The following is a 26,677-nucleotide window of genomic DNA, read 5'->3' as shown; positions in this document are numbered from 1 at the left end:
CTTCTGCATTCATGTTTCTTCAAATAACTAATGCGTTGGCCTTGTCATGCTGCAGGGGTTGGGACCACCATCATAGTGTCCGCCGGCCCAACTCCATCCTTGGAGTTCTTTGTCGGCAAAACTTCCCGGGGTTTGTCATGTTGCCTGGTGAGGGTCGACTTCCAGAGCTTGGATTGAGTTGGGAGCACTACTTAGCTTCCTCGGCCCCGCCGGGTGAGATTATCGACGGTGTCTTGTGCAAGACGAGGGCAGGCGTGGTGATCAGAAAGTTCTGGGTAATTTCTCCTTTACACAATTAAAAATCTTCAACTAGCTAGTTATTAATTGTACTAATCAATATTGTCTCATTTGATTGCAGACATTCTACAGGTGTGAGGAGGGATACGAGGAGGAAGCGACAAATGTTATCGATAACGTCTGCAAGTGCCTACTACAAAACTTACGGCACGAGGCTCGGGTGCAAGCTGTTCGAGACTACTACGCCTCGCGTGGTATCAAGAAGACCAAGCCGGCGTGCCGCGATAAGTTCTTGAGTAAGGAGCAGTACATGAAGGTAATTCTTAAGGCCTTGTGCTTACTTCCTTCATTTAGTAATTCATAGCCGTAGCGCTCAAGTTTCTATTTGCTAACTTAGGCCCCTCCGAGATGGTGTGCGGATTGGATGGATTGTTGGGAGGTGTTGGTCAATGAGTGGTGCTCAAATGAATGGCTAGCCCTCCACAACGATGCCAAGGACAAACGTGCCCAAATGGAAGGTGTGCCACACCATCAAGGCAGCTCCAACTTATATCAGTTCAGGTGGAACTGGGTATGTGGTTTGCTTCATGATTGATGCAATTCATTCATCATGCTAGCTTGAGCCTTTTAATTACTAATTTACGTTGTTTTCTCTTCCAGGCACGCTACAATAAGGGGGATAAGGTGCCAGAGGTGTACGACCTCTATGCCATGGCCCATACTGCCTCTTACAATAAAGTCAAGGCATTCTCTCCGTCTGACCTCGATGATGCAAACAACTTCACCAACATCTCCTCCCACGACAAGCTCGTGAAATATAGAGATGAAGGGAAGTCGAGGAAATGGGAGGACTTTAACCCGAGCCAGGGTCCCATTGATCTAGAGCTGGTGATGATATCTGGTGGCGGGAGGTCCCATGGCTCCATAGCCATAGGAGATGGACTTATCCGTTGTCCTAGCACTCTCCCGGAGATCAAGACGCGCCAGTCGAGCTCCGCTCATGAGATAAGGCCTCATGAATGGCCAGTCCAACTCGCCATCAAGGTTAGTTATACGTACTTAACTATCTTTCTCCATTACATTGTGTGCGCTTCCATCAATGATTACAAATGGTCATGTGAGTGGTGTTGCAGGCTGCCATACAGAGTGAGAGAGATAGAACGGAGAAACTTCTGGCGGAGGCGGCGGAGAGGCAGCGGGAGTTGGAGGAGAAGACGACAAAGATGTTGGAGGAGGAGAGGGCACGGAATGACATGCAGGCAAGGGCCATGTACGAGCTCCTTGTGGTAAGTTTCTTCTGCAGATTACTTGCTAGTCTTAACATTTGAGTCTCATTACTAACTAGTATGACTCTGTTGTGAAAACCAAATGTGCAGTTTGTGTGCGAGAAGTCCGGTCAGACCGCTCCGCCGATGCCAGTGGTTGCTCCTGGGAGCACGGTGAGTTTAATTTGAATGGACATTACTTGCTAGTCTTAACATTTGAGTGTCATAATGCTAACGAGACATTGGAAATGATCTTTGGTGCAACTTAACTCCAGACACGCATTGCACGATCCTTCTTCAACTACCGGCACGAGCCAGCCCGCTCCTACACCTCTCTGATTACGGTAAGTTTCTCTAGTGTTTTGCTTAATAAATGCATAAAGACATAGACTTAGCTTTATTTCCTCCAATATGCTTACCATAATGACCTAGAGTTAGCTTATTTTCCTCCAAAATAACTTAATAAGCTTACTGACCTCATAAACCATCCATTTTACCTAAATTAGCTCTAAAACAATCTGTACTTAGCTTACTTATGTCAAAAATTGCATAATTAGCTTAATTAGCTCACAAACGATCCATTTTACCTAAGTTAGCTCTAAAATGACCCATTTTACCTTAGTTAGGTTATAAGTGATCCAATTTATTCAAGTTAGCTCTAAAATGACCCATTTTACCTAGATTAGCTCCATTTTACCTACGTTAGCTTTAAAATGACCCATTTCACCTAGGTTAGCTCCAAAATGACCCATTTCACCTAGGTTAGCTCCAAAATGACCCATTTTACCTAAGTTAGCTTATAAATGATCCAGTTTATCCAAATTAGCTCTAAAATGACCCAATTTACCTAGAATAGCTCCTAAACGATCCATTTCGCTTAAGTTAGCTAAAAATGATCAATTTCACCTAAATTAGCTCTTAAATGATACATTTTACCTAAGTTAGCTCAAAAACGATCCATTTCACCTTAGTTAGCTTAAAAACGATCCATTTCACCTTAGTTAGCTCATAAACGACCCATTTCAGCTCATAAATGATCTATTTCACCTAAGTTAGCTCAAAAACGACCCATTTCACCTTAGTTAGCTAAAAACGATCCATTTCACCTTAGTTAGCTCATAAACGACCCATTTCACCTAAGTTAACTCATAAATGATCCATTTCACCTAAGTTAGCTCATAAATGATCCATTTCACCTAAGTTAGCTCATAAACGATCCATTTCACCTAAGTTAGCTCAAAAACGATCAATTTCACCTTAGTTAGCTCAAAAACGATACATTTCACCTTAGTTATCTCAAAAACGACGCCCTTCACCTTAGTTAGCTCATAAACGACCCATTTCAACTAAGTTAGCTCATAAATGATCCATTTCAACTAAGTTAGCTCATAAACGGTCCATTTCAACTTAGTTAGCTCATATATGATCCATTTCACCTAAGTTAGCTCATAAATGACATATACTTCTTGTTCTGGTCTTCTTCTTCTAGTCACCTATTTCTAACTTTCTTATTTGTCATTTTGCAGATTTCATTCACTTCATGGAAGCTAGCTTGCCATGATGGAGTGCTTGCTTTTTCTTTGATGAAACTTTGCATTGTATCTAGCTTGCTATGATGGAACTTGCTACGTTGATGAAACTTTGCATTGTAATATGTATATGGATGGAACAATGTGTATGGATGGAACTTCATGAAACTTGCTTATGTATGAATGGATGAAACTTATGTGCTGGATATGTGATATGATTGCTGTTAAATAGCCCTGTGAAATATATCTATATATGTCATATATATTTGCTATGAAAATTGTTGAATTAAAAAAACAGAAAGAGACAATATGCAGGCTCTTTGCCGTCTGCCACCGACGGCAAAGGGCTCTTTGCCATCAGCAGCGGACGACAAAGAGGCCACGTGGCAGGCAACTGTGCTTCCTGGGAGGCTAACCAATTTGGTCAGTTTGCCTACAGTGGCTGACGGCAAAGGCTTTGCCATCCGCGGCAGATGGCAAAGAGCCTACATCAGCAGACGGCAAAGGCCTGCTGTGTAGTGACGTCCAGCTGACATCATCCGGCGAACGACAAAGGCCTGCCAAAATTTGCCGTCAGCGGTGGACGGCAAAGGCCCGCTGTCGTGGAATTGTCACAGCAGATGTCCTTAGTGTCAGGACTTAGTCGCGAGGCCAACGCATCTATGTGGTAGCTTGAGAGGGGTTGAGCGGGACGAGAGACGCGAGGTTTTACCCAGATTCGGCCCCTCACGGTAAAGGTAAAAGTCTACGTCCTGCTTCATTGATATTGATGATGATGATCACAGTTACAAGAGTGCTCTATTTTGAGAGCTATTATCTAAACCTAACTTGTCCAACTTGTCCATCTCGTCCCCCTTTGAGGAGCCCTGCCCCTCCTTATATAAGTTGAAGGGGCCGGTCTACATGTAGAGTCCTAGTAGGATTAGGACTAGTCTACCTTCTAATACAAACCGAATACAAGTCCGGGTCTTAACTCCTTGTAAAGGTAAATATTCCTCACGCCTTTCCTCTTAAACCGGCCCACCATTAACCTAAACCGGCCTGCTGGGCCTTGGGCCTTGTCATCCATCTGGAATATGCGTCGGGTCACCAATGAGTCTTCAGACTTGTGAATCGTCATAGCAATGAACCGCCAGACACGTAAACCGCCAATCCTCTAACGGTTTACCAATGAAACGCCTAGTCCGGCCGGGTTATACTTCCGGCCGATTTACGCCGCGGGGTATATCTCCGACATTAGCCCCCAAGTTTAGCTTGGATTTATCCATGGTAAACTTATGCTGCAAAATAAACACAAGAATAAATTTGACAGGTTATGCTCCGGGTTAAGAATTCTTGTAAACCGGTACCTGATCACCCTTAAGTCCTTGTTATTTCCTCCTTCTGGGAAGTCCGGGTCATAAGACCAGCTTCATAATCAATTTGCCGACATTGGTTTGTCACAGAGAAATATTATGAAGAATAACTCCTTTGACTCAGATCCCAAAGCGCCGGTTTAAGAAATATGGGTCTTGAAATACTTATCTGATATTCAACCGGTTTGAAGATGTAAAACTTGCCGGTTTAATATTACAAAATGGTCGGTTTATAAATATTGATGGCACAGGGTCATAATTGTTGTCGACACCGGGTTATGTAATTGATCTTCCTGATTTGCTCAAAACTGATAAAATGAAGATATTCCTCCTTTATATGCATAATACCTGTAGCCCCCAAGTCTTAAGAGGAGAATGGTGATAACTTAAGACTTGCTTCAATAAGTGTTTCAACCTTGAAGAAATCCGTTTTGTTCATCTCAATCATAGTCAGAATTGAGTATTCTACATATGTAGCCCCCAAGTGCCGGGTTGTCCTACTTGCAGCAACCTAGGACTTGAAATTGCCTTATTCTCATAAAAAACTTCAACTAGTGTAGCCCCAAGGGCCGGGTCAGTATGCAATAATGAGCAGGGACTTTGTAAATATAAGCATGTAGATTTTAGCAGTGATGTGTAGCCCCCAAGGGCCGGGTCATTAAGATAATACTGAACCGAGACTTGATATATACTTCAATGAAAATAACATCTTATAATGTAGCTTCCATCGTAGGGCTTGAACCCACGTCCACAAGTTTAAGAGCTTTGTGCTTTACCAACTGAGCAATGGATCCTTCAATATTATGGACGAAAACTTGTGTACCTTGAATTGTTGACAGGAGCAATTGATAGCCCCCAAGGGCCGGCTCATTATAATATGATGAGTCGGGTCTTTAATAAAACTAGTAAAGTGACTTTGCATTAGCCCCCAAGTATCATGATGCATGCTTGCAGCGACATGAGACTTGTAATCTCAACTGAAATAATATAGCCCCCAAGTGCCGGGTTATAAGCCTGGAGCGACTCGGGACTATTCCTTCCATTGTAGAATAAATCATATCCTTTAATAAAATAATAAACATTGTGCTAAAGCGACTTTGAAACCTCAATAATACCGGTTATTAATAACCATAAAAATCCAGCCATGTTGGCTATTCAAGATAATATAATCCGGTGAAAACCTTATTCATTCAATATCATAATGAAAATTCAGCCAAACTTGGCTATTTGAATAATATAACCCAATGATTTATAAGCGCATGATTCCAATGGCGCAATTCAAATATATATATATATTGACGACTTATAGTCCAAAGCCAGACCGGTATAACAAACCTGTTTCTGCATACAACAAGTTTAAAGTGTCCTGGCGGTTTACCGCCGGACGGGTCATAATGCCCAACATATAACCCGGATTTATAACCAAGGCTGCACTTAAGAATAATCAAATATGAAATATATGATACCTGTGACATTGAATCACATTGTTGGTTTTACCAACTTTTTGCAGTAAGGGTGATAACCCAAATCTTGAGTACTGATAACTACTTCCATATTGTGCCGGTTTATGATAAAATTGTGCCAGGTTGTGAAATACACCGAATTATCCATATATAATACTGGCGACTTGTAGTCAAAACCAGACCGGGTTGATAATCTCCGGATTATAACTTATCATATATTGACAATTTGTAGTTGAAAACCGAGCTGGGTCAAAGACACCGGTATGATGCATGCTATGATGATATAATGATGATGTATGATGTAATATATGATGATATATATGTATGATCAAGAGGGTTTAAGCTATGGCTCGGATATGACCAGAGCCCCCATGTAGTCATAATTATGGCTTTGCGCCGATCAAGAGGTGTAGCTATGGTTCGAATACGACCAAGCCCCCAAGTGATTTCCCTGGTGACCCTTATGCCTATCAAGAGGTGTAACTATGGTTCGAACCCATAGCCCCCAAGTGATTTCCCTGGTGGCCTTATGCCTATAAAGAGGTGTAGCTATGGTTCGGATACGACCAAGCCCCCAAATGATTTCCCTGATGACCCTTATGCCTATCAAGAGGTGTAGTTATGGTTCAAACATAGCCCCCAAATGATATTGTGAGCTGTGCTCAAGGGATACCCATGTTTGAGTTGTGCTGTGCAACAGACTCTCTTTGGCCCCTTATGATAATATTGTCTTGATAGCCGCATCAAGAGGGTAGTAACATCATGTTCTCTTTGGTGAATACACCTATGTTTGAACAGGAAGCCCCCAAGTAATCATATGAAGATGAGCCCATAAAACAGGACACCCATGTGTGAACCGCGCATCAGGGCAGCAGGTCCTCTTCGGGAACCTTTAACTTTTTTGCAAGAGATAAATTCTTCTCGAACTTGCGAGAGGTTAATTCCTTTTTGAACCGGAAATTCTTAAACCGGATTTGAGAGCTTCAGAGCTTCGTAGGGGAACAGATTTCCCTTGAACCGGATTTTAAACCGGCATTCTTCATTGTAGCCTCCGAGTCTCAAGGCGACTTGAGGAGTTGGCTTGAGATTCTTCATAATTAACCGTGATATAGACCGGTTTGAATCCTGCATGGGACAACTTGCAAACCGGAATAATTGCTTTTTTAAGAAAGCAATATATAATTTATAAAAATATGCTGAATGGATTTCACCTGATGCGTCAGGTCAGCAATTATCACCGTGGAGTTGATGATCACCGTTGTGTAACTGAAAACAATCGCGGCCAAGTCGGTCACGGGTGCTGACAGATTTTTCGGTCGCGGCGTTTTTAAACCGGTGTGGACGGGAGAGTCAGCAGTGGCGTTGTAAACTGGTGCGGTCGCGAGAGACGGCCACGACGCTGTAAGCCGGTGTGGTTGTTCGTTGAATAACGACGACCACCTGGGCCGAAAGATGTTGGCGTGCCTTCATCTCCGCGGTATAATATCACTTTTTGTCGCCCTGCATAAACAATATTGTAGACCAAGGCAAAGATAAACTTGTTTTTTGACAAAAACAACATGTGCTAATAAATCAAATTTGGATGGATATCACCTGATTTGTTTGGACGACGGATGATCCGTTTATCACGACAGAGGTGGCCTAGGCAGACCAGCTGCTCAATATAGCTCCGGCGGCTCAGGCAGACCAGCGACTTAATATAACCCCGGCGGCTCAAAGCGGTAAGGGCGGCTCAACGCGGCTCCGGCAGTTTGATGTAGATTAAGCTGCACGGGCGGTGATTTGCGCACATCTAATTTACTCGGTCGACCGATGACCAGTTCGTCGTGACAAAAACGGCTCAGGTAAACCGGCGACTCAATATATCCCGGCGGTTTGAGCAGACTGGAGTCTCCGGCGACTCAACACGGCAGAGGTGACTTAGCGCGGCGCGTCTGCGGTCGGTTCTGTTTAGTGGCACAGCACAAACGAACATCCCCTTTTCTCTTTCATATGACAACAAAACAAAACAATTGCAGCACCACGCTCCCCCTTGGTTGATGTCCTCGAACCAACACATACATGCATGTATGTACTGCTCCATTATCCTCCGGCCACAATTTTTTTCTTCTTTCACGCCTGTACCTCCACACGGGGCGAACCCGGCAGCCCAGAGGCCACAGGCACGGTGGCTCAAGAACTCAGCAGTGGACAATTTGACGCGACATCAACGGCAGTACAGCGGCTCAAGAGATGTAGCGGTAGCGTGCTAAGACGGCGGCGGCTCATTGTTGCTGCAGTTGATGCGGTGCGTGGCGTGGCGGTTTTGAGACGATTCAGAGGCAAACACGGGCGGCGGCTCTCAGGAGTGCACTGCTGCTGCGACGGATCCTACCGCCATTGATTCTTAATCCCGCGCCGTAGGTCCGCTGTGGTGGTGTGCTATTTTGACTTTCCATTGACCAGAAAATACACTGATGCGTACATGACCTGGAGCCAAGACGAACGTGGTATATGTGCATGAAACAAGGCACACCATTGAGAACCTCACGTGATCACCAAGTAGTACTTGTGGTTGATGAATTTATTTTTGGCCTTTACCCAACTTGTCGTTGCACCAGCCGCTTATGATTTGATGCCTCGGAGTTTTAAATCAGCAAAACAGTGCACCCTTTAATTAGGCAGCTATCCGATTTGTTTTTGTCTTGTTGGGCTGAGATCAACATCGAGTAGAATTCGGATCTGGTAGCCGATCCTAACGTAAAGCGCTCCTTCCTTTTCTTTGACAGGCAAACATCATTGCTGATTGTCTCTGAGCCTGTTGTCGCTGCTATGGACTTTCCTTGGGACTTGTAGCGTCGTAGTCGGAATTTCTTTCAACTCGGACTCGGCGGTTTTCCATGGTGTGTGCGGTGGTCGTATAGCACGTATAACCCTAGAATCTCTTACTCATAATCTTGCTCATGCTCAAACAGCCGGCTGCTCATCCACGATGTAGATTCAATTGCGCCGGTTCTTCTCCATCCGATTAATCGTGAGCTTCTCGATTCCTTAGAAAAATCCCTTCGAGACCTCAACACCATCGTGCGCGAGCCCCACGGTGGGCGCCAACTGTCATGGAATTGTCACAGCAGATGTCCTTAGTGTCAGAACTTAGTCGCGAGGCCAACGCATCTATGTGATAGCTTGAGAGGGGTTGAGCGGGACGAGAGACGCGAGGTTTTACCCAGGTTCGGCCCCTCACGGTGGAGGTAAAAGCCTAGGTCCTGCTTCATTGATATCGATGATGATGATCACGGTTACAAGAGTGCTCTATTTTGAGAGCTATTGTCTAAACCTAACTTGTCCAACTTATGGAACTTGTCCATCTCGTCCCCCTTTGAGGAGCCCTGCCCCTCCTTATATAAGTTAAAGGGCCGGCCTACATGTAGAGTCCTAGTAGGATTAGGACTAGTCTACCTTCTAATACAAACCGGATACAAGTCCGGATCTTAACTCCTTGTAAAGGTAAATATTCCTCACGCCTTTCCTCTTAAACCGGCCCACCATTAACCTAAACCGGCCTGCTGGGCCTTGGGCCTTGTCATCCATCTGGAATACGCGCCGGGTCACCAATGAGTCTTCAGGCTCGTGAATCGTCATACCAATGAACCGCCAGACACGTAAACCGCCAATCCTCTAGCGGTTTACCAATGAAACGCCTAGTCCGGCCGGGTTATACTTCCGGCCGGTTTACGCCGCGGGGTATATCCCCGACACCCGCCGTTAACCACCTAACGGAGTAACAACGCTATTGCCGTCTGCATTTTTTGCCGTCCGCTGTTGATGGCAAAGGCCCCTTTGCCGTCAGCCGCCCGAAGCAAACGGCAAAGTACCTCTTTGCCGGACCTTACTTTGCCATGACCTTTTGCCGTCCGCGGCAGACGGCAAAGACCTTTGCTGTCCGCCATCCATGCCTTTGCCGTCTGCCGTGGCAGATGGCAAAGTAGCTGATTCCTGGTTTTGGACACGATTCCTATTTTTGTATTCTTATGATTCTATTATACCAACTTTAATGTTGTTAAACAATTTTTAGATGACTACGAGGATAACCCGGATGAGGATTTTTGTGACAATGAGATGAATGCCACAAAATCAAGGGAATATGTTAGCGCAAGGGAGTACTATGCCTTCAAGCTGCAGGTCCGGAAAAAGCTTTTTAACATCATCTTGTTTGGGGGGCGCCTTTTTCAACAGTGGGCGGTTGACATGTACATCAAGATTGAGACAATGAGGCTTGACTGGTACTCAGAGCCAGCAAATCAAAAGGTCATACACGCTGACCTCTACCAGGTAACGTGCTTGTGTTTATACTATTAAATTGTATTACATATGCCACTCTTTGCTTCAACATGGTATATTAATTGGCGTCAAATATTGATTTATTATAGGGCCTTGTTGACATCGTCATCGCTGGCGAGTCACGTGGTGATCGTATTGGCAAGAGAATCGTGCTTCCACGTACCTTTCCTGGTGGTGACCGTGACATGCAACGCAGGTTCCTGGATGCAATGGCAATAGTTCAACGATGGGGTAAACCAGATTATTTTGTCACGATGACATGCAATCCCTACTGAGAGGAGATAACTATTGAATTATTGCCTGCACAGCTGCCACAAGACCGTCCAGACCTTGTGGCAAGAGTATACAGAGCTAAACAACAATCCGTGATGGACTTACTGATTAAGGGTAAGCATTTTGAAGAAGTTGCGGCTTATGTACATGTCACTGAGTTTCGGAAACGAGGCCTCCCTCATGAGCATATACTTCTAATCATGAAAGCTAAAAGTAAGTTAAGGACCCCGGATGACTATGATCGGGTGATATCGGCAGAGATACCCGACAAAAATAAATATCCTGTTCTCCATGATTTGGTGATCAAACACATGTTGCATGGTCCATGTGGCGCGCTCAAGAAAAGTTCCCCTTGCATGATAGATGGACAATGTCGATTTCATTACCCGCGAGATTTCTGTGATGCTACATTACAAGGGAAAGACTCATATCCCATCTATAGAAGGAGGGATGATGGGGTGAGAGTTAGGATCAGAGGAGCAGATTTGGACAATAGATGGGTGGTCCCTTGCAACCCATTTCTGCTGATGACATACAACTGTCACATTAATGTCGAAGCATGCTCGAGCATCAAGGCAGTGAAGTACTTATTCAAATACATCTACAAAGGGCATGATAAGGCATCATTTGCGTTCGAGCAAGATATTATCAATGATGGGGGAATCATCGATGAAATTCGACAATATAGGGATGCACGCTATATATCTCCCCCCAAAGCTATCTACAGGATTTTCGGTTTTAAAATGTTTGGTGTCAGCCCGGCTGTGTTGCAGCTCCAGCTTCATTTGCCAAACATGCATACAGTCGCATTTCAGGCTTATGAAAATCTGGAAGATGTTGTCACTCGGCCATCTTCTTCCAAATCCATGCTTACCGAGTACTTTGGGATGAACCAAAAGTATCCAGAGGCACGGAAATTGCTATACATAGAGTTCCCAGAGCATTATAGGTGGATAGCCGGTAATAAGAAGTGGCAACCGAGAAAAAATAAGAGATCAGAGATTGGAAGATTGGTGCATGCACACCCTGTTGAAGGAGAGAGGTACTACTTGCGGGTGCTCCTAAACCATGTCCGAGGTGCCACTTCATTTGATGATTTAAAAACAGTAAATGGCAAGGCATGCGGGTCCTTTAGAGAGGCGTGTGGGCAATTAGGCCTCATTGAGCATGACAGGACACTTGATGATTGCATGACGAAGGTAGCAACATTTCAAATGCCTATTACTCTTAGACGGTTGTTTGCGACTATATTTGTATTTTGTGAGGCAACGCAAATCCGTCGGTTATTTGACAAACATCTAGCATCCATGTCTGAATTTTATCGCCGTACTCAATCGAATGAGGCAACACTTGAGCAAATGGTCCTTAGGGATATCAAGGATCTGCTGCATCCATGGGAAAGGATATTAAACTCTATGGACTTCCAGATCTGGTTGACGCAGATGGTTCTTCTAACTTTGACAATACAGAGGTAACAGAGGAGAGACATGTCAAAGTGGACCAAGAACATCTAGATCTATTCAGCTGTTTGAACAATGAGCAACTAGCTGGTTTCAATAACATAATGGATTATGTGACAAACCAAAAAAGCCAGATATTCTTTGATCTTTGTTGATGGTCCAGGAGGCACTGGGAAGACGTACTTGTACAAGGCGTTGTTTGCAAAGGTCCGTTCGATGGGTCCAATAGCGATCGCAACTGCTACATCAGGTATCGCAGCGTTGATAATGCCTGGAGGCCGGACTGCACACTCTAGGTTCAAAATTCCAATCAAGCTCACTGACAACAGCATGTGTAGCTTCACAAAGCATAGTGGTACGGCAGAGTTGCCTAAACAGGCGCCCTTGATAATTTGGGATGAAGTTGCTATGACAAAGCGTCAAGCAGTCGAGACACTTGATAGATCGCTGCAGGATATAATGGAATGTTCTTTACCATTTGGTGGAAAGGTTGTCGTCTTTGGTGGTGATTTCAGGCAGGTCCTCCCCGTTGTGACCCGAGGGACAAGAGCACAAATCAATGATGCTACACTGTTGAGATCCTATCTGTGGCAGAAGATCCGCAAGATACACCTCACACACAATATGCGGGCACAGACAGACCCTTGGTTCTCGGAATACCTCCTACGGATCGGCAATGGGACGGAAGAAACAATTGGCGACAACTATGTGCATCTCCCTGAAGACATTGTGATTTCTTATACCGACGATGATGAACCTATTAACAAGCTTATCAAAGATGTCTTCCCATCCCTGCACACCAATGCTAGGTCGAGAGAGTACATGAGCACACGCGCAATTCTCTCAACCAAAAACGAGCATGTGGATGACCTGAATGACAAGATGATCTCCAGGTTTCCAGGCGAAGAAAAGGTGTACCATAGCTTTGACTATATCGAGGATGACTTCTAGAATAATTACACAATTGACTTCCTGAACTCGATCACACCAAATGGGTTGCCCCCGCATGTCTTGAGAGTAAAAATCAACTACCCGGTCATTTTGATACGAAACCTCAATCCTCGTAATGGGCTATGTAATGGAACACAGCTTATGATCAGGGCCTTCCAGGATAATGCAATCGATGTAGAGATTGTTGGTGGCCAGCATGCTGGAAAGAGGGTGTTCATACCTAGGATCCCTATGTCGCCCTTGGAGGACACCTCGCTTCCCGTCAAGCTTAAGAGAAAACAGTTCCCCATTCGCCTGAGTTTTGCGATGACCATTAACGAGGCACAGGGTCAAACCATCCCAAATGTCGGTATTTACCTTCCAGAACCTGTTTTCTCACATGGCCAACTATATGTTGCATTGTCTAGGGGTGTCTCAAGAAAGACGACACGGATTTTAGCCAAGCCTAACAAAGAGGTTGATAAATCTGGGAGAAGCACCAAAAACATTGTCTACAGAGATGTTTTAGAGGGGTGAGGTACGTGCAATAGTTTGTGTTTTCTTTGTACCTTTGATTTTGTACCTATATAACTAACTCTGAATCTAACACTTTTCTCTTGTTTTATTTGTAGGTTTTCATAACAGCGCGCTACATAATAGGCATGAAACACAAATGATGTCGATGTGACCTCCAACTCTTTATGTCAGAGTCGTTTATTAGTGTGATTTATTTGTAAAACTCGTTGACATATTAACTGTCCCGAAATGAAAAAGTACAAGCTTTAAATGTGTCACACTTGTTATTCCGTTCATGTTCTAATTACTTACATCATTCATTTGGGAACGTAGAAATTTCAATTTATTATGTCAATTCCAGAACATCAGATTGCTATACCAGCAAAATGTAAGCTGCTGGGATCATTCACAGAAATAATGAAATATTGCAATCTTATGATGGTTGTTTTTCTCTGAAGTGCATATGTGATTGTTCGACCTCAGTCTCAAATATAACCGGTTGAATTGCCAAGCGCACGTGAACTAACTAAATTGAAACGATCCATCTAACATATAAATGGAAGAAACAAGTGTCAATTTCAGTCTTGACTGGACGTGGTCATCATGGAGTACTAAGTATTCTCATTCCCTAACACTAACAACCGTCGATAATAATGTGTAAACACAAAACTTAAGACAGCATAAGCAACAATGAACAAAAAGAGACAAAGGGCCAAGAAAGCAATCAATTTTGCTGACCACACATGAGCAGCAATAATAATAAAACATAAGTACAGAACTCACCTTGATGGTTTCTTCATAAAATGGAAACCTATGATGTCACCAGTCCCAATAGCTTTGGGCTGTGGTACAATATTTGCAAGGTTACATGGTTTGATCTCAGTAATAGTGGATTATGCCGTTTTATCAAGCTCAGTCTTGAAACAACCGAAAACACTTCCTTGGCCCCTCCTATCAAACACGGCCATTGAGGGCACATAATTAACTAACTGCCAAGACAAAGGATACAAGAATTATATTTCTGTAGTACATAATAAAAAGGTAAGAGAAAGCACACAAAGAATAGATAAATGTTTTGATGAGCCGAACCCAATATTTCTGTATAAACATGTATTGCGAAAATAACTCAATTAATTCTATGTGCGTAGGGTATTAAAAAAGCAAAAAAAAACCATGCGTCCTGAGATAAATCAAAGGAGTTGCCAAAAAAAGATAGATCAAAGGAAAGCGTGGGGCCTGAGATAACAATCATGATTCCCTTGCCTCCTCATGCTATGGAAGTCCTTCCCCTGATTTCTGCCTTACATATTGCCTACAGCGAACGATCTTTCAATCAGGAGCCCACAGAAGCAACGGGTTTTGCACCATAGGGTTTCCTTCATCCTCTCTCGCGAAGGATTGCCGCCGCCTCACACCCCTCCGCCGCGCCGGCCTCCTCCACCGTAAGTCTGTCCATCTTGCCGTACACATGTGTCTGTGGTGAACTACCATTGTCCCCCCCATGTCTGCATCACAATCCCCGATGGCCTCTACGGATCAATCTGCTATCATCGTGGTAATAATGATATCTCTCTATAATTACATCCTATTCACGATTTCACATCTACAAGGCAACATAGTCGCTAGAGGTGATCCAACAAAGTGAATCAACATGCCTTGTGTTACCCCGCAAAGTTACAGAGATTTCATTATGTGACTTAGGAAATTCTTTGGGCAAGATCCACCTGATTACTAGAGAGAATAGTCACGCAAGTTAGTCTCGAAAAGTTTACTGAACAATTAAAAAACAAATAGATAATGAAATTTAGTTGCAAAGGATGTCCTGATACCACTATGTTAAGTAAACATGAGCAGATATGTGCATACAGTTTTGATGTACTCCCTACGACCCAACATATAAGATCGATTTTCAAGCTAACAAAACATAGGGGTTGAATGTGTATGACGTGATAATAATATATGCTTTGATTTTCAGGAAAACATCAACAAAGGAGCGAAGGACGAGCATACATAAAATATGCAGATTGAATCCATGATAACCAAAGATGAAGATATGAACACCGAGTCAACAAATGCAATAGAAGAACAAGGCATCATGGAAGATACAGAAAATATGCAGATTGATGAGGTGATATCCTAACACAAGCATACAAACCCCAAGCCGACAAAGGCGGTTTTTAATTTCACATGCCATTATTATTCTTCTTATTCAGGGGGTACAAAACAATATGTAATCTATAGTATAATAATATCATACCTACGATTCTTTATTCATCTTCATAATATTTGCTCTTCTATACGTACTGAAGAATATTATATTATTGTGTGTTTCAGTTACTAAGAGATCAAGAACCAGTAAGTACCGGGTAATATCATATTATGTGTGTTTCAGGTACGAAGCGAGGAAGAATCAAATGGAATAGACGACGACGATGAAGTACAGAAAAAGCACACAGGCCACAGATTGCGAAGTGGCAAAGGCATGCTTCCATTTCAGCTATCCCAAATATTTCTAATTCTCATTATATTATGATACTACATAGGGATTATTCTTTGTAATGTTGCTCTCAGGGATTAACCATCAAGGAAACAAGTGAAGAAATGCAGCCAGCTCAAGACAATGAATCTACACTACTATTTGACACCGAAGGGGCAGAAACTGTAGGGGACAAGCTTGCAGAATTAAATGGAATAGCCAACAAAGATGAAGTGGAGAAAAAGAAGAGCACGCGGTCCACAGATTCCGAGGTGACAGAGGCATATTTTCTTTTCCAACTATATGTCCCATATAGTTCTAATTCTAATTATATTAAACCCTGCATACTGATTGTTCTTTGTAATCTTGCTCTCAGGAATTAACCTTGAACGAAACAAGTGAAAAAAATGTAGTCAGCTCGGGATAGGGAATTAGCACAAACATTTGGCACCGAAGGGGCAGACACTATAGGGGACACAATGAGAGAATCAAATGGAACAACCGACAAAGAAGTGGAGAAAAAGCAGAGCACGCAGTCCAGTGATTCCGAAGACTCTGAAGTGACAGAGGTATCTTTTCTTTTCCAACTACTTTGTCCCAAATAGGTCTAATTATAAGTATATTATATCCTGCATACCCATTATTCTTTGCAATGTTGCCTCCAGGAATTAACCTTCAATGAAACAAGTGAACAAATGGATGCAACTGAGGACAGAGAATTAGAACTAACGTCTCGCATGGAAGGGGCACATACAAGGAAGCCTATCCGACTGCATAACAAACCTAAGAAAGCACACGACTACGTGGTGGCTCCAGAAGGCACGGACAAATCCTTCTATGCCCTGCTTTTGCTACATTTATTTTCTTTGTCATTAATAAATGGTGTTACTTACATCATGATAGATTACGCCTGCACTGGCGATGATTGGTCCGTGATTGAAAATATCATGTCTGAACCAAACGATAAAAGAAATTTAGTGAGCATCGATGACTCACATCTCCAAAGAAAATAGTTAGAACGTCTATTACTCCCCGAAGAATTTCTTGGCGACGAAGTAAGTATATGTAGCTTTCAGAAAAGACTATGTTGTTTTAACATGAGTTTCTATTCTCTCCTCTGACTAAGGTGTGCGCTTCATATTGCAGATCATATACGCATACATACATTGCATAAGTGCTAAAGAGCATCTACAGATGAGGTCAGGTGGAAGTGTGTTCTTAGAGAGTGCATGCATCTCTAAGATGATAAAGGAATTTAGCTCTATACGGGATGACGCACCAAGATGGGTATTAAACAGAGCTACAACTTATTTGGAACATGATATGGTGAGTCTCAGTTCCATATAAATGTTTGTATAGATGGGACCTAAACTAACAAAAACCCTATTTTCAGATATTCATTCCAGTTAACATTGAACACTTCCATTGGTACCTAGCAGTTATAAATGCCGGGCAGCGATGCATCCAGGTGCTCGACTCGTTAGGCCCAGGAATGAGCCGCAAAGACCTCACCGCTATGGTTAGTCATTAGTCCCACTACACCATCTTTTGATAAGACGATTTCTGTTATTTTTCGGTTGTGATGCTAATACTTTGTCATTTATTCATTCAACAGCTCAAAGGACTAGAAAATGTATTCGAATATGCATCGCTTCAAGTGGAACTAAAAACTGATAAGTGGAAAGACTTAAACATCTCATCATGGCCAAGGGAAGAGTGTATTAAGAGCAAACTGCAAAGAGACTGGTATACCTTCTAACTCAAAGGCTCAAAGTAATTGACTTCTGAAGACTCTGAATTTAGGCTTATTTTGACAGCAATCTGTAGGAGGAATTAGTTTAAATAAACATGGAGTAGTTTAACAATCTTGAAAGCAAGCTGCGCACGCATCTTACTGAATTTAGGCTCATCTTGAAAGCAAAGTTTTGATAGTTTTTTAGCTTTGACATACAATTTTGACAGTTTGGGGACAGATTTAGTCACTGAACCAATTATGACCAAAAAATCATTAAACTTTAGTCTCAATATTTGAATTTCTATCTCTGGACCATGTGTCGGCAAGCAAGCAAATTAAATTGGTAAACAGTACAGTGTCCAACTGATTCAGCACTAGAGGCTGACAGTGATAGCACCAAGTGAAATTCAGTAATTATGACCAGCAAATCATTAAACTTAGTCTGAATATCTCAATTCTATCTGTGGACCATGTGGCTGTAGGCAAGCAAATTAAATTGGTAAATAGTGCAATGCCTATCTCATTGAACACTGGGGCCTGAGAGCAACTAGATTCAGTCAAGCATGCAAGTGATTCTATCTCCGGTTCACTAAGTTTGTGAAAATTTTGTTTTCATCACGGCTTGTTTCAGTCATGATCATTTGATGATTATAAAAGTTGTTTTATACAAATATCTATAAATTTGATTAAAAATGATTGAGTTTATTCAAGTTTTATATTTGTAATCATGCAGGTCATCTTGTGGTCTGTGGATGGTAAATTTTATGGAGTACTTCACAAGAGATATGTTGTCTGACATTCCTACACAGGTATTTTTTACTGTGTATCATTATATTTATTCTATGTTGTATCACTATTTAACTCTCATTACTGTTTTAATAGGAACATATGACAGATTTTAGAACAAAACTAGCTGTCATTTTAGTGGACTCAGAATTGAATGATGATAATATAAGAAATCGAGACATGGAAGAGGACGATAACAACACAGATCCCACAGAATGTATGATTCTGGATAGACCCCCTGAGAATTTCAAAACATCAAATACATCAACAGAAGTTGAGCTCATCTCGCGGTCATTTATTCTTTCACCGTCTGTCAACCCAACAAACGATGATTTAATAGATGAACTTTGCTTGTTCATCAGTATGGTTGATGATGTCACTCTACTAGAGTAAGCCATATTTTTTATTTCATTTTGCATTCCAACAAATTACTCTGATGTCATTATAATTTACAGAATTTTGATTTTACAGGAGCGAATGGGTGAAAAGCTCTGATCCGTACCCTATTAGCTTAAATTTGAGACAAATTAAAAACATATTAAGCAATGATGAATACATGGATATTCATTGCTTTAATATGGCTGTGCGAATACTAGCGCGCCACGAAGTCTAGCTTCTCAGAGACATTCCATGTCACTATATGGATCTGAACTTTTGTGTAAGTTACTATAATCACGTACTACATATTTTTCTCATTGCACTAATATTTTCTCATTATTACTTTAGTCCATGTTCCACTATGCACGAGACTCAAGTCATCATGAACATATGGAAATTGCTACATTGAAACGGGTGTTTCATAGCTGGCCTGACAGTAATGACTATCATATCTCTCAATGTGATATGGTAAGATTTTTTTTTTCATTTGTAACAGTGCTTTACTTGGTCTTAATTAATATTCTATATATTTCTAAACTATTTCATCATTGCAGATTTTATTGCCTTAGTATATGTTTGGGTTATTTCTATTGTTTGTCTTGGATAAAAATAGAAAAGTTGTCTCAATTTTCGATCCGATACCAATACCTACTTTTGGAAAGAATGTACTTAAAACCGCGGTCGACAATCTAAACCTTGTGCTTGAAGTTGAAAACCCTACATTCAAGGATGATATCTCTAAATGGGAATGCATAGTTCCTGATGCTCCAACAAACTCACACTGGTATGAATCTTTTAAATGCATTACAATATTAACTGATTCATTCAACACACATTATGTGTTTATTTCATATATGCAGTGCCTTGTCTGGTTATTTGGTTTTTAATTACATGCACTCATTGTGCGATGGAAAGCTATATTTTCCCATACCCCAGGTGACTATTTACACCATGCTTATTTGTATACACATTGCACATACAACTTGTTATAACAATGTTGTATAACATTTAGTAGCGATGTGAATTTTCTGTAAAAATAATTTTAGTATTATATCATGTGAACATGTTTTGTTTGAGACGTGCGTTGCATGTGCATGCTTACTATTTTTCATTTTAGTCTTGACTCGACGTGGTCATCATAGAGTAAAAAGTATTCTCAGTCCCTAACACTAACAACCGTCGATAAAATAGTAATGTGTAAATAACGAATCATGTAACAGACTAACATGTTGGATAACCACAGTGGGCGAGAATACCTGTTCCAACATGCATCAAACCAGCTGGTGGGAACTCCCGAGAATACCACTTCTAACTTCTCCCATGGGGTGAATAAAACTGATTCCATTGAAAACATAGAAACAACTATCAACATTTCTTCCAAGTAAAATTTGCATGGTAAACATAAGCTGCAAGACTGCTATCACTCATGCTCAGACTGAGCTACATCTATTTGTCATTTCTAAACAACCAGAAAGAACGAATCTCCAGGTGAAAGACAAATAATGTTAAAAATAATAATGAATGTTATATTAACCGGAGAGACTAAAGAGACCCACAAAGCGTCAAAAGAGTTCACATATCCCAATTTGATGCTACTTCCATATAAAGGAACTAAAGAGAAGGCATGCTTTGTTACAAGCAACAGCATTCCATAGAAGATATGCAACAAAACATACTCTTCGAATCATACTTGTTGCTCCCATCCTCTTTCGACACCTCCTTCTTCTCCTTTGGGAAATCTGAACCATCAAGGGCTGCATCATGAATACAGCCACCAACTAAGCAGATGATTTCTCATATTACAGTCTTGAAAGGGAACATTCTAACAGAAAAACAAAATTTCTAAAGATTAAACGCGACGCTCATTATGGTTCCATTTTATAAAAATATTTCTCAGTTTTTATATTCAAATGTCATATCTGAATGCAGCATGCTTAAAAATTTGCATATGATACCTGATTAGATAGTGTAGGCATGAGAATTGCACTTCTTGTTCCATTTTATCTCTTGAGAACCACATGCCACTGAATTCCTCTTCAATAATAACTTATCCAACTTCCTTTCTTTTATTATATGAAGATAATGTATCATCTTTTAAAAAGATACTGCATCATGTTAACCCTTAGATCCATCCACAACCAGAAGGGGCAACAACCTAGAGCAAAATAATACTAAGTCAAATCAGTTTTTCTAACAAAGCCCTATAACAGAACAAATTATTTACAGTCTTGAAAAGGAATATACAAGGTGATTTCTCAGTGAGGTGATGCACCTGTGACTAACCGAATTGACGGGGGGGGGGGGGGGGGGGGGGGGGGGGAGCAGATGGCGGGGTTGGAGAGAGAGATTACCTGGGCCCGGACGATTGCGTGGAAGAGGGTGGAGAGGCTCATGGCGGCGACAGCGAGGGCATCAGGAGGATGGAGGGGCCCGACGTCGCCGGCGAGCATGACGAGCTCGAGCGCCTCCTCGAGCATTTCGGGGCCGGATTCGATGGAGCGGGGTAGAGTAGGGCGTGCGAGTCCGCGCCTCCGCATCCGCATCCGACAGTACCTAGAGCTGGCACGAGCATGCCAAGCTGGAGGGCCTCCTCGGCCACTTCCGCGGCCTGATTCGAAGGGGAGGGGCGGCCTGCCAGCGAGCGCCGACGCTGATGACGAAGGGGAGGGCAGCCTAACCAGGGAGCACCGACAGTTGTGACGAAGGGGAGGGGGCTGCCTGACCAGGGAGCACCGGCTGTGGAGAGAATGGGGAACGGGGGAGATTGTGATGTGGCGGTGGGGAACTATCCAGAGAAGAAATGTGAGGGGCAGTGGAGAGGATGACCGGTGGTTTTTTCTTAATACTATACTACACAGTGATGCGAGAGATTGTGAGTGATCGCTGTATTATCCGAACCAAAATTACATACTATACTCTGTATCTTCTTTTTACCGGCCATGTCCGATTCACCTCCCATTCTTTTTTAAAAACTCCATTCTTTTATAGTCATAATCATCTGATGCTTTAAAAGGATTTTTGTTTAAATACTATCTATAAAAGTTTTCTCGCAAAAAATATCTATAAAAGTTGATAAATATTTTACTGGTAAAAAACACATTTTTGATACATACATATACATATATATATATATATATATATATATATATATATATATATATAAATTTTGGTTGAGTAAATGAGTATTCGTAAATAAATTCAGACATGAAGCTAAAGCTTTGATATTTTGTTGATTATTAAGTAGAAGATTGTTCGATTAATCGTGAAAAACCACACAAGCTGATCTTCCATCACTATGGGAAAAGAAGTCATGAAGCATTCTCCCGAGGTAATGAAGAGATAAGCATTCCACATGACTGTAATAATTGCAACTCCACACGACACGAGGTCCATATCATCAAAGTTGAAAAGCTCACAGGGCCGCCTCCCCGACATCCATTGATCCAACACGCCTCGCGCACTCAAGTGGTACCGTTTTTGGAGTTATCACACCAACATGCCACTACAAATACGTGTGTTGCACGTGCACGATTACTAGTAAAAAGTAGGGACATAAAGTAGTGCTTACTAAATTCATCAACTTCATACTGTTCAAAAATGATTCATTAATAAGGTTGATCAAGTCTTATTAACAACCACTTTCGATTAGTATGAAACCAAAGAACTTTTGTAAATCACTAAGTTATCTCAATGGGGATATGCATTTCCCCAACAATAAGCATTTCATATTTCTTTTTGATAGTAGGTAGAGGTATTTGAAAACTTCCAATAGTGATTGTCGGAGATTTTTCAATAACATTAATACCATTCACTTGGAATTGTTTCTTCGAAAAGTGCACCGTATGCTCATTACCATTGATATGAAAAGTGACCTTGCTTTTATTGCAATCAATAACAGCTCCTGCAGTGTTCAAGAAGGGTCTACCAAGGATAATCGACATGTTGTCGTCCTCGGGCATCTCAAGTATAACAAAGTCAGTCAAAATAGTAATATTAGCAACAACAACGGGCACATCCTCACAGATACCGATAGGTATGGCAGTTGACTTGTCAGTCATTTGCAAAGATATTTCAGTAGGTGTGAATTTATTCAATTCAAGTCTTTTATATAAAGAGAAAGGCATAACACTAAGACCAACTCCTAAATCACAAAAAGCAGTTTTCACATAATTCTTTTTGATAGAGCAAGGTATAGTTGGTATTCCCGGATCTCCATGTTTTTTAGGTACTCCATCTTTAAAAGTATAATTAGCAAGCATAGCGGAGATTTCAGCTTCCGGTATTTTTCTCTTATTTGTGATGATGTCTTTCATATACTTTGCATAAGGAGGCATTTTCATGATATCAGTCAAGCGAGTACGCAAAAAGACTGGCCTCAGCATTTCAGCAAATCATTCAAATTCTTTATCATCATTCTTTTTAGTTGACTTGGGTGGAAAAGGCATAGGTTTTTGAACCCATGGTTCTCTTTCTTTACCGTGTTTCCTAGCCACAAAGTCTCTTTTATCATATCTTTTATTCTTAGGTTGTGGGTTATCAAGATCAACAGGTGGTTCTATCTCAACATCATTGTCTGGTTCTTTATCATTGGTTGGTTGAGAGTCTTCATGAACCTCATCATTATCTTTTTCATTAGGTGAATGTTCATTACCAGATTGATTTTCAGCATCTGAGTTAGAAGTTTCATTTTCATTATCAGGAGGTTTCTCTATTTCAGGTTCACTAGAAGCATGTGAAGTCCTATCATTTTTCATTTTTCTTTTTCTTTCTAGAAGGACTAGGTGCACTAGTGTTAGCTCTTTGTGAATCTTGTTCAATTCTTTTAGGGTGTCCCTCAGGATAAAGTGGTTCCTGATTCATTTTACCTCCTCTAGTTACAACTCTAACAGCAAAGTCATGCATATTATGATTCATTTTATCAAGCAATTCTCTTTGAGATTTAGCAACTTGTTCTAGTTGAGTTTGAACCATAGAAGCAAGTTTTCCAGCACCTCTAACATCATTTGATATTCTAAATAACAAGTCACTCAAGCGAGCAATCTTATCAGAATTATATTTCAATTGTTTCATAACATTTGCATTGAAGTGATCTTGTTTTCTAATGTAGTTTTCAAAATCATAAAGGCATTGACTAAGATGCATATTGTGAGGACTATCATTATCATTGAACTTCATAAGAGAATTTACCTCTACCACCTTAGGCATTGATGGTGTGTTAAGCCCATGTATTTCTTAAATAGGAGGTAAAATTTTAACATCCTCGGCTTTAATACCTTTTTCCTTCATAGATTTCTTTGCCTCTTGCATATCTTCAGGACTGAGATATAATATACCTCTCTTCTTCGGAGTGGGTTCAAGCGGTGGCTCAGGAATAGTCCAATTATCATAATTTTTCAATATGTTATTCAATAATTCTTCAGCTTGAAGAATAGTTCGTTCCCTGAAAACACAACCAGCACAACTATCTAGGAAGTCCCTAGAAGCATCGGTTAGTCCATTATAGAAGATATCAAGTATTTCATTTTTCTTAAGAGGATGATTAGGCAAAGCATTAAGTAACTAGAAAAGCCTCCCCCAAGCTTGTGGGAGACTCTCTTCTTTAGTTTGGACAAAGTTAAATATTTCATGTAAGGCAGCTTGTTTCATATGAGCAGGAAAATATTTTTCAGAGAAGTAATAAGTCATATCCTGGGGACTACACACACAACCAGGAGCAAGAGTATTGTACCAAGCTTTAGCATCACCCTTTAATGAGAAAGGAAATAATTTGAGAATAAAGTAATAACGAGTTTTCTCATCATGAGTAAAAAGGGTGGCTATATCATTCAACTTAGTAAGATGTGCCACAATAGTTTCAGTTTCATAACCATGGAAAGGATCAGATTCAACCAAAGTAATTAACTCTGGGTCGATAGAGAATTCATAATCCTTATCATCAATACAGATAGGTGAAGTAGCAAACTTAGGATCACATTTCATTCCAGCATTCAGAGTTTTTTTATTTATACTTGTGTAGTAATTTCTCTAGATCATCTATATCATTACAAGCAAGAATATATCTAGTTGCTTCTTCACTCATAACATAACCTTCTGGTATCTTAGGCAATTCATATCTAGGAAGGCTAGTTCTAGAAGGTGTTTCAGGAGATTCTGCTTCAAGCTCATCAACAGATTCGACAACATCATGTTGTATAGCTCTAGCAATTTGTTTATCAAGAAATTCACCAAGTGGCACATCATCATTATCAAGCAAGGTACTAGTATTATCATAAGCATCATTCATATTAGAAGTAGCATCATCAATAACTTGCGACATATCAGAATTGATAGCATGTGGTGGTGTTGCAAGTTTACTCATAACATAAGGTGAATCTAAGGCAAAACTGGATGGCAGTTCCTTACCTCCCCTCATCTTAGAGGGATAAATCTTAGTCTTTGGATCCTTCAGATTCTTCATAGTAACAATATGATAATAATCCCAAGTGACTCAACAAATATAGCTATGCTCCCCGGCAACGGCGCCAGAAAAAGGTCTTGATAACCCACAAGTATAGGGGATCGCAACAGTTTTCGGGGGTAGAGTATTCAACCCAAATTTATAGATTCAACACAGGGGGAGCCAAAGAATATTTGAAGGTATTAGCGGCTGAGTTGTCAATTCAAACATACCTGGAGATTAATTATCTACAGCAATATGATTGGTAGCAAAGTAGTTTGATAGTCTTGATAGTAGTGACAGTAGCAACGGTAACAGTAACAGTGATAGTAGAAGTTTGTAGCGATTGTAATAGTGATGATAGCAGTAGTAACTTAGCAGAAACAATAAGGATAAATTCATAGGCATTGGATTGATGACTTGTTGGATGATATTCATCATGTGATAGTTATAACCTAGGGCGATACGGCACTAGCTCCAATTCATCGATATAATTTAGGCATGTATTCCGTAAATAGTCATATGAGCTTTATTAAAAGAACTTGCATGACATCTTTTGTCCTACCCTCCCGTGGTAGCAGGGTCCATATTGGAAACTAAGGGATATTAAGGCCTCCTTTTAATAGAGAACCGGAATAAAGCATTAACACATACTGAATACATGAACTCCTCAAACCACGGTCATCACCGGGAGTGGGCCCGGTTGTTGTCACTCCGGGGTTGCCGGATCATAACCGTAGTAGGTGACTATAACTTGCAAGATAGGATCTAAAACATGGATATAATGATGAATTCATAAACGGTTCAGATCTGAATTCATGGCACCCGGGCCCAAAGTGACAAGCATTAAGCATAGCAAAGTGATAGTAACATCAATCTAAGAACATAGTGGATACTAGGGATCATGCCCTAACAAAACTAACTTGATTACATGATGAATCTCATCGAACTCCTCACCGACCAGCGAGCCTACGAAGGAATTACTCTCTCTTGGTGGGGAGCATCATGGAATGGGGGATGGAGATGGGTTGGTGATGACGAAGAACGAAGATCCCCCTCTCCGGAGCCCCAAATGGACTCTAGATTTGCCCTCCTGAGGAAGAACAGGGCCTGGCGGCGGCTCCGTCTCGTGGATCGCAATAATTCTTTCTCCTTGATTTTCTGAAACAATGTGATTTTATAGTATCAGGGGGGTCATCAGCGGGGCCACCAGGTGGGTACAACCCACCTGGGCGCGCCAGGAGAGGGGGGCGCACCCTGGTGGGTTGTGCCCACCCAGGGGCCCCTCTCCCATGGGTATTGGCTCTAGAAATTCTTATTATTGGTATAAAAATCCTCAAAAAGTTTCATTCCATTCCGAGAACTTTTATTTCTGCACAAAAATAACACCATGGTAGTTCTGCTGAAAACAACGTCAGTCCGGGGTTAGGTTCATTCAAATCATGAAAATTAGAGTCCAAAACAAGAGGAAAAGCATGAGAAAAAGTAGATACGTTGGAGAAGTATCATAAAGTGTGT

At 41.3% G+C, this 26,677-nt stretch overlaps 1 protein-coding gene across 15 annotated transcripts in view; it reads right to left on the bottom strand.

The window, feature by feature from the left end:
- LOC147970627 (uncharacterized) overlaps positions 1-21,552 on the bottom strand; it is a 63,983-nt gene extending 42,431 nt beyond the window's left edge. The window contains exons 1-6 of one of the 15 annotated variants that reach the window (XR_015604139.1): positions 21,075-21,552; positions 20,679-20,878; positions 20,400-20,477; positions 19,980-20,058; positions 4,381-14,337; positions 3,764-4,311 (exon numbers count right to left, since the gene is read on the bottom strand). Coding sequence is in view for 2 of the 15 variants with exons in the window: in XM_087525691.1 (XP_087381817.1) it covers positions 14,242-14,299; positions 19,980-20,058; positions 20,414-20,477; positions 21,075-21,266 (393 nt within the window). In the remaining 13 variants the exon portion in view is untranslated. Of the gene's footprint in view, positions 1-3,763; positions 14,338-17,576; positions 17,646-19,979; positions 20,059-20,399; positions 20,478-20,678; positions 20,879-21,074 lie in introns of those variants that run through there. The other 14 variants (XR_015604142.1, XR_015604140.1, XR_015604145.1 and 11 more) reach the window with 14 other exon arrangements.
- Positions 21,553-26,677: the final 5,125 nt, after the last annotated feature.

Source organism: Triticum urartu, chromosome 5A, assembly GCF_056163025.1.
Source record: "Triticum urartu cultivar PI428250 chromosome 5A, HENAU_Tu73, whole genome shotgun sequence".
NCBI lineage: Eukaryota > Viridiplantae > Streptophyta > Magnoliopsida > Poales > Poaceae > Triticum > Triticum urartu.
This window is presented reverse-complemented; position numbering and strand designations above follow the sequence as displayed.